An 8,437-nucleotide genomic window follows, 5' to 3' on the forward strand; every position below is an offset into this window, starting at 1 on the left:
CTAAAGAAAATCGATCAGTGAAACGTATGTACATCATCTGCCCCATACCCCACTAGGGGACACGGGACTTCACTTATCATTTACTGTAATTTTTTGAGGGACGATAATGCAGAGCGGATTTTGACTATGAATCATATTTTGTTTAGGCAAAGTAGGCTAAAAATCTCGTAGGCGCCTTATAACTTATCATTGAACATTGAAACTCGCAATAATTTGGTTAGTTGTTTATTTTCAAAACGAACCGAAATTGGTATAATGTATAAATAACAACAGAAAATGACATTATGGAGTTAGTTTTAATAATTAATAAAAAAATGCATTACTTAATTTAGAAATTAAAAACTTTTTAACGGATTTTAAACGCGATTTATTCATTATATTATTAACCTGACATTTCGAACACTTTACAACGACAACGGGGAGACTCCCCGTGACCACGCTCGATGTAAAGTTAATAATATAATGAATAAATCGCGTTTAAAATCCGTTAAAAAGTTTTTAATTTCTAAATATATCATACTCGCGTAAAATCAAACACAAGAAAATAATATTACATAATTTGTATCTAATTATAAGACTCGATCTGGTGAATAATTTCGCGAATAGCAGAATTGATTTCAGTGATAGCAGATTGAGCCACATTGCGTATAGTAAGCTCAACGGTCCTCATGATAATACCATTAAATAGAGATGTGAAGACTGTAATGACCGGGTTGACAAGCCAGTCAATAAGAATATTTCCACGTAGCTTTACTCGCAGGCGTCTGAAATATTTAATACAGATTTATGATTTATAATGTGAAGCCGTCGGTCTGTCCGTCTGAATATATTGTCTTCCCGTTGCCTCCTTTACGCCACTGCGTGTGAGCATACAAAATTGAATCTAAAGTAAGATTCGACCTTTCCAAATCTCTTACGTCCTTTATTTATATCAATCTTTTAACGCTGAAATTAAGGACAGCAAAGAATATTGCAAAAAACATGCAATAAAATTTATACAAAGTATATATTACCTACTTTACTAAAACATTACAAAATTTACCCATAAAATCACACATCACGAATTTACCAAGTGGTTTTAGCTATATCATCGTGTATACTTAGCATAATTAAATGGACCTTACTATATGTATGGTAATGTATACAGAAGTCTGTCCTCGAACTCTACCTACTTCGTTGAAAATATTGACTTACCCGATATCCGTTAGCGAGAACTGTTGTAAGTGAATCTCATCATTATTGAAATCTATTAATACGTCGGCAACTATTCTAAAGCGATCCAATGAACCTACAATACGCCCTGTGGGACCAATGTTCATGACCTTCACGAGGTAATCATAGTTGAACTGAAAAAAAAACATTGCTTTTGACACATGACCAAATGAAATGAAAATATAGGCATAAATGCCTAAGCATATTATGTGCTTCAACACTAGAAATGAAAGTGTTTTGTAATTTCATTATAATTGCTTTTTGCAAAATGAATAAGCAAATGCGTAATTGCCTAATTTCTACCGTTAACACGGAGAAACTTACAGCCTACGTTTTTTTTTTTTGGATTAAAAAAATTCAAAAACTGTAGTTGCCGTTTAAAATTTCTTACACCTGAACAAAACTATTATTATTGAATCTCATATCGGCTTTTTTGTTTTCCTGAATTATCGAATTGCTTAACGTACCTCAAGATCGCTAAATTGAAGCTGCACCTTGACACGCAACATCTTAGCAAAGTAATTTACAAGTTGGTCTTCAAATCGGGAGACGTTAACGAGACCCGTCATACTTCCATTTTGAAGTTTCAACCATGCGCTGTATGTGATGAGCAGGAACCGCTAAAATTATAATATTAAAATAAACGTTACAAAGTGAGATCTTTCTTAACAAAGCATATTTGCATTTTCAATTATTACTTACAACTTCAAAACCTTCAACAATTTCGGGTAGAGACATGGGATCCAAGCCATTTTGTTGCATGAAAGGTATAAGCATAGAGATGGTATTGTCCACATAATCATTGACTGTTGCTGTTTGTCCCAGATTTAATTTAGGATTAATTCCCTTTCCAATAGAAGGGGAAATGTCATCAAAATACAATTTTGCTCTAAAATAAAATATAAATATATCTGTCGTCATAAGATGTCGTTATGAAAAAATTTAAGAATAAATTTGCGTTGCGAAGTTCGTGGGTTAATAAGCATTAAATAAATATATCTAGCTAAGTACATACTGTTATCATAATTATGTAACTTGCACTAAATGCTTTCTTTGAAACACCGATATATCTCCTCGGATATATTTGAAAATAATAAGCTTTAATTTAATTGGGTAGGTATCTATAATATTTATTTTAAATTATCAATAACAACTTCTACAATGTAGTTGATGCTATGTTGATTCTTTCTCACCTTTGTTTTGTTGTAAATAATTTACAAATACAAAAAAAGGTTATGTATAAATTAAAAAAGATATTAAAGTTGTACTCACACAGGATTATATTTGACTACATTGCATTCAGCGGCTATTAGCAAAGCTGCCAAAACCAACGCCGTTGTTTTCGTACCCTTCATGCTTTCAACGCACTATTGAATTAACTTATTTTTCAATAAAAGATTGCTTTATACAAGCCCTTGATTAGTGATAAATCTTACACTTTATCAGCTACCGCTGGTGCCAGTTCAAAACAGGGCCGATAAATAATTGACGATAAAAATCGTAATTTGATTTGTATATAAAAATTATCTTTAATTAAAACGTTTATCTTAAATACAAACAATTGATGAACTAGATAGTCAAATATCCTTCAATCGTTTGATAAGAAAATTATGTGAAGTAGGTACCTAACTAAAGACACTTCGAATCGTTTTGTAATTAAGAACAGAAACAATCAATTTGTTAAAACACAGAAACTTGCCGTTTTTTTTAATCATAATTTTTTGGCGCTATGTTGCTCTTGCCTGCTCATGACAGCTTTATATTTATATACTATGTACCCGTTCCACATAAACTTATGCTAGAGGTCGTGACGTAACCTGCTAGCTACACGCCTCTCCTGAATAGAAATGGACATTCACATAATTTTGTTATGAAGGTACTAGTAGTATCTTAATATAACAATTAGACATTTTTAGTAAAATATCACCTTTTCAAGGGGTGTAAATGAAATGCACACGCAATATATCATAAAAATATTATATTTTCACCATAGCCCATTCAAATATTACTATTGTTATTTACAAAATGAAAATATCAATATATTTGATAGACAAACAAAACGATTATAAATCTTAGTCATCATAAGATATCAAAATTGTGCATATATAAAAGTTAAATAGACGCACTACCCACTTATCTTCTAGAAAAATATAAAACTAATAACAGCATTGCTCCTTATCTTTCATCTTTCCGAATCTCAAAAAAAGTTGAAATAATTTCCAATTGCTTACTTATCAATATGATAAGCATAATAAGCCCATATAAAGCAAATCATAATTTAGAGATTCGGACTGCACAAAGCGAGTTACATACAACCACATGAAATAGAGAAATTCATAATAAGAATAAATAAAACCCGACTACCCATTAAATTAATTACATTCTAATTTACTTAATAGAACAGTACTATTTCGATTTTTTGAGGTCACCAGATAGCATCTTTTTCCTTTGTTTTAACATATGTCCAAAAAGAACAGGGAATAACGGAAAATAGGATAGCATATAAATAATTAGGAAGTAATAGTAGTTAAAGATAAAGTTCCATGTGTTTGGCATGGACATGGTAAAGATTTGCTTCTCCGCTACTTCATCAAGGGTGTCATACCAGCATAGTAACTCTCCTGTTATACCAATTGGATACAAAAATAAGAACGTCGAGTATCTGTGGAAAAACAGAAAAGAGCAAATATTAAACACACATTTTTTAATAAGAATTTTAAATGCGACCTATTAAGTAATTATGGAAGTTTGAAAAAATATATGTTTTATTGTTGCACTCTCATTGAATATATAAAAGGTGAAGATAATAAATGAACTTTGAAAACAAACACTAACCTTCTACAAAGGTGTGGTAACCTACTGACGCCTTCATTATCTTATTAACGAAAATAAATTGCGTTTTCTGTAATATATTTTTATTTCATTGTAGCTTTTTGATGTGCAACCAGCAAAAACGTTTATAAATAAAAAAAACCTAACGTATTTAGTTAATTACGAAATTTAATTCGTTTTTAGTAATTTTTGGTCTGTAAAACCTAAACTATTACTATGAACAATGTTTTAAATAGAATCCTATAATTTTAATTGGTTTTTACCAATTATATTTTTATGTATATGTTATTTTTAACAGCTTACCTTAAAAACAATAGATTTTCTGGCACAGCTTTCATAATATTCAATGCATAATATGAATATCTGATTATTTCAGTGATAGACCAAGCAAAGACGCAGACTGGTAGTCCAGGACTAACTGTAGGTCCATGTGCTATCAGAAATCCGCCACACACGAGGAACACCCTGGAGAAGACTTGCATGAGTACCAAAAAAACTCCCGATGGCACCAAGCCTACAGCTGCATGGAGTATCTGAAATACATTTTTTTATTACTATCTAGCTATATATACCACCACCGCCCCTGAACATTCGCTTCAAATGGATTCAGAGATACTAAGGTATTCACAACTAAGTAAAATAATGGACCGGGATCGATGAGAAAAGGATAGGGCCTCCAGCTCCGCCACTCATCATATAAAAGACAATAGCATTTGCCTGCTACTATTCCACATTGATCTTCTGTGGTAGTCCATCCCCGGTAAAAACTCAATTGCATACTAAATAGGTCTTATGAAAATGGCCCTTTTTTATGCCATTCTATTATATAGGTAATGCATGAGCATAGCAATAAGGAAGTTAAAATTGCTGCCTAACAATTAACATAAGTATCATTAAAACGAACTTTTTATATATATATTTATATATCACTGAATATAATTATCAATAAACTTAATTCCTATACAATAAAAAGTAGAATTGAGTTTGGACGGAATTTTATTCATTCGTATGATTAACCTTACGATGACCCTCAATATTTATTACTGCATAGTATAAAGCAAAGTCGCCCTCCGCCTGTGTTTTTCTGTGCCTTTCTAAGAATTATTCTACACCACGCAACAGATTTTGATGCAGTTTTCTCCATTAGGTAGTGTATCTCAAGGAAGGCATAATATAGTTTATGTACATCCTGATGTACTGATACATATGATAAATGTGTCCATAAAGTCCTACCTTAAGACTGATTTTACCTCATAATAAGAACTACCAAAAAGTCATCGAGAGCCTATTTATATCATTTAAGTTTAAAAAAACAGAACCCTCAGTTCACCAACGCATCCGTACTAAGATGTAGTAGCCCTTCAGGCTGACATCGAGATTCACCACAAAAAAAAAACATAAAAATTCATTAATTTATAATCAATCAGAATTCATGTCCTATATTTATTAGTAACACAGAATAATAATAATATTGTTTGTATAGACGCGTACAATTTTTTTTGTATTTTCCGTATGGTATAGAAACATATTTCTGTATAAACAGAATATCTTTTTTATTTCTTGTGAGAGATAGTTGTCCGTAATCGTATTTACGTAAAACGAAGCTTAAATTTGCTCTTTACACTTCTAGAAATTTCAAATACTTTTACAACAAATGCTGAGCTGAGCTGGAGGCGGGTGTCTAATTGTAAATATACATAGAGGTACTAAGACTGGGAATGTTCATGTGCTGTGGTGATTACGCTTACCAACAGGTGAAACACCAGCTCAGTTGCCCACTATGACATACAAAATTACTATTTTTAAAATTTTGTGCACATTGTTCACAAAGCAATGAAGTAGCAATGTACCAAATAAATAGTATTAAATAGTAAGTTTAATTAATATGCCTATCTCAGAAGTGAACAGATACAGTAGTACATACTTCTAATACTGCAGCATTTTGAAATATGTATACTGTCCATTTAATTTCTTCCCAAAAAGTGTCCAAAGTTCCACGGTTCAGAAAGTGGACAATGGTTTGCCATAACATGTAAGACCATCTGCAACAATAGAAAATATTTAATGATGACAAAATTTAGATTTTCTGTGAAAGCTATTAAGACTACAAATGCAAAACTTTATATGAATGTATGGAAGTATGTCATTATGTTATTTTGCAAGCAAGTTAATACCCGAATATCACATAAGCTATAGTAATATTTACTGTTGCAAGCGGGTTCATCCATGGGTAAAACGGCACCACACACTATCTTAATGATTCTATCATAACAAAGAGATTCTATTATAAAAGTGAAATTATTTAATTTATATAAAATTTGAAAAAATATATTTACTTAAGGAATTAAAGCAATTTGTTAAGGTCTCTAACATTATATTATATTCATCGTATTTTATATTCTGAAATAGTATATTCAAAATATGAAGAATTCATAAAAAAGATAAGGAATTATAATTCATAATATCTATAGGTAATAATTATAACTAATACTAACAAGGTCATAGAAAGGTTGTAGTAGTTAACTGCATATTAATTAGATAAAACAAGCAAGTGTATCATTGATTAATAAGCATTTCTCTAAAAGGTAAAATGTATTTATTTTTGTTCATATCCATGGCAAATAATATTCATATATAATAGTGTAAATGTTGAAATTCAATATTTATATCAAATATGTAATGCAAAAAGCTAGTTTCTTGCATTATTATAATTTTTTATTGCTACTAAAAAAATCTAATTTAATTACTTCAAACAAAGATAGTGTTAATATTTGTTACATATATCTTTTATGTTGGATTTATAATAAAACAAAAAAAAACCTTTATTTAAAAACATTTAATTTTAACATATTTGATATATTGACATTACCTCTATTATAGAGTCCTATCAGCTATTAAGTCAGTATAAATTTAAATTTATAGTAAAAAAAACATTAGAGTAGAGATTTTGATATAAGTAGGTATGTTAAGGTTATGCTTTATTGTGTTTTTAACATACTTAATTAAAATAACAATATATTTAACTATTTTAGTTCACATTGTCCTTAATTACATATAATGAAACTTGTGTGCTAATAAACTTTTATAATAAATGTATGTTACATCTCTAAACACATTAAAAACTGGTCTAAATTTTTAACAATTAAACATTATAGGCAATTATAGGGATATTTTGATTCAATTTTTGTTCAATTCCATTATATTTATCGTTTGTTATGATACATGATATCAATAGATGATAAATCTTATCATTTCAATGATTTAATTATGATAATTTTTGAAAGAATTATGTTGAATTAATATCTTAACCACTGATAGAATTAAATTACTTACCCTAAAGTTTGTATACCGTTGTAAGCAATTAGATATAATTTTCCGATAGCTGATAGTTCTGTGTTTTTTGGCTTCTTAACAGTTTTGGACGACATGGCTAATTGCAGTTGAAAAACTATAACATATACTAAATCGTAAAACTAGATACAAGGAATTTAATTAAATTAATTTTCAATATCGCTACGTGTACGTAATGTGTAGTATCACCGTATCACGTTTGCGTCATCACTCAGCAGTCATCACAGCTAACTTGTTATTTAGTGGTTATTCATATAAATTCATGGACTATATACTAGCTTCGTAACGAGTAACGTGTTTCGAACTGAATGAAAAAGTAGTATAATAATATGGACTGAATGGAATTTAATTCATGAATAAATATGTTTCCATTCTAGTTTTCATTAAAATAATATCAATGGATATACATATATATTATTTATGTTCCTACATCATTTAATAAATAACATTTCCATGTACATTAATTGTCCACATTTCAAATTATTACAATTTATATAACAGAAAATTATTTTCGACGTTCACATACAAAACCACTCTGTGATCTAGGTCTTTATGTCAAAATTTGATACCAACTTACAGTCTAGAACCAACAGTCAATATTAAAAATGGACAGTTCTGTTTTCATCGAAGATCGATTTTATTCAAAAGAAGTTTTAAATCGAACTGTATTCGTTGACATTGATTTTAAGATTTAGACTTTGTACAATTTAGGTCGCAAAAACTGTGGTCATAACTCACATTCAAAGAGTAGTAATACGGGTATTCAATATTCATATTTATCTGGCACTACTACCAATATATGTGTGTGTGTGTGTGTGTGTCTGTGTGTGTGCTCAAAGCTCAAAATAAAAGAACCAGTCGATTTTCCCCGCATAGTTCCTGTTCTTGTTATCTTCTGCTCTATAAGTGTATAATCTATGTTATGTTCATTCTCGGGTCTCAAACTATCTCTGTACCACAGATAACATCCTATTAATCCTATTAATATTATAAATGCGAAAGTTTGTATGGATGTATGGATGTTTGTTACTCTTTCACGTAA

The 8,437-nt window shown here is 30.0% G+C and overlaps 2 protein-coding genes across 2 annotated transcripts; both read right to left on the reverse strand.

Moving 5' to 3' along the window:
• Nucleotides 1-530: 530 nt before the first annotated feature.
• Nucleotides 531-3,054, reverse strand: LOC119830586. The gene is made up of 5 exons (XM_038353655.1): nucleotides 2,485-3,054; nucleotides 1,915-2,101; nucleotides 1,680-1,832; nucleotides 1,195-1,346; nucleotides 531-764 (listed from the first exon to the last, which is right to left on the reverse strand). The coding sequence occupies exons 1-5, from the start codon at nucleotides 2,565-2,567 to the stop codon at nucleotides 566-568; spliced, it is 774 nt and encodes a 257-aa protein (XP_038209583.1). The 5' UTR covers nucleotides 2,568-3,054; the 3' UTR covers nucleotides 531-565.
• Nucleotides 3,055-3,175: 121 nt separating this feature from the next.
• On the reverse strand, nucleotides 3,176-8,120 carry LOC119830588 (very-long-chain (3R)-3-hydroxyacyl-CoA dehydratase hpo-8). Its single transcript, XM_038353656.1, has 4 exons — nucleotides 7,378-8,120; nucleotides 5,969-6,086; nucleotides 4,348-4,577; nucleotides 3,176-3,874 (listed from the first exon to the last, which is right to left on the reverse strand). Exons 1-4 carry the CDS (start codon nucleotides 7,470-7,472, stop codon nucleotides 3,619-3,621), a joined length of 699 nt encoding a protein of 232 aa, XP_038209584.1. The 5' UTR covers nucleotides 7,473-8,120; the 3' UTR covers nucleotides 3,176-3,618.
• Nucleotides 8,121-8,437: the final 317 nt, after the last annotated feature.

This window comes from Zerene cesonia, chromosome 11 (assembly GCF_012273895.1).
Source record: "Zerene cesonia ecotype Mississippi chromosome 11, Zerene_cesonia_1.1, whole genome shotgun sequence".
Lineage (NCBI taxonomy): Eukaryota > Metazoa > Arthropoda > Insecta > Lepidoptera > Pieridae > Zerene > Zerene cesonia.

Excerpts from the sequence above, each read along its gene's own strand:
- LOC119830586 (XM_038353655.1), bottom strand. The coding sequence starts at position 2,567 with ATGAAGGGTACGAAAACAACGGCGTTGGTTTTGGCAGCTTTGCTAATA. Across the intron at positions 1,833-1,914 it reads TTGTTGAAGGTTTTGAAGTT|CGGTTCCTGCTCATCACATA; the intron begins GTAAGTAATAAT and ends TTATAATTTTAG. Across the intron at positions 1,347-1,679 it reads TTCAATTTAGCGATCTTGAG|TTCAACTATGATTACCTCGT; the intron begins GTACGTTAAGCA and ends TTTTTTTTTCAG.
- LOC119830588 (XM_038353656.1), bottom strand. The coding sequence starts at position 7,472 with ATGTCGTCCAAAACTGTTAAGAAGCCAAAAAACACAGAACTATCAGCT. Across the intron at positions 6,087-7,377 it reads AACGGTATACAAACTTTAGG|ATGGTCTTACATGTTATGGC; the intron begins GTAAGTAATTTA and ends CTATTGTTGCAG. Across the intron at positions 4,578-5,968 it reads AAAATGCTGCAGTATTAGAA|ATACTCCATGCAGCTGTAGG; the intron begins GTATGTACTACT and ends AATGTATTTCAG.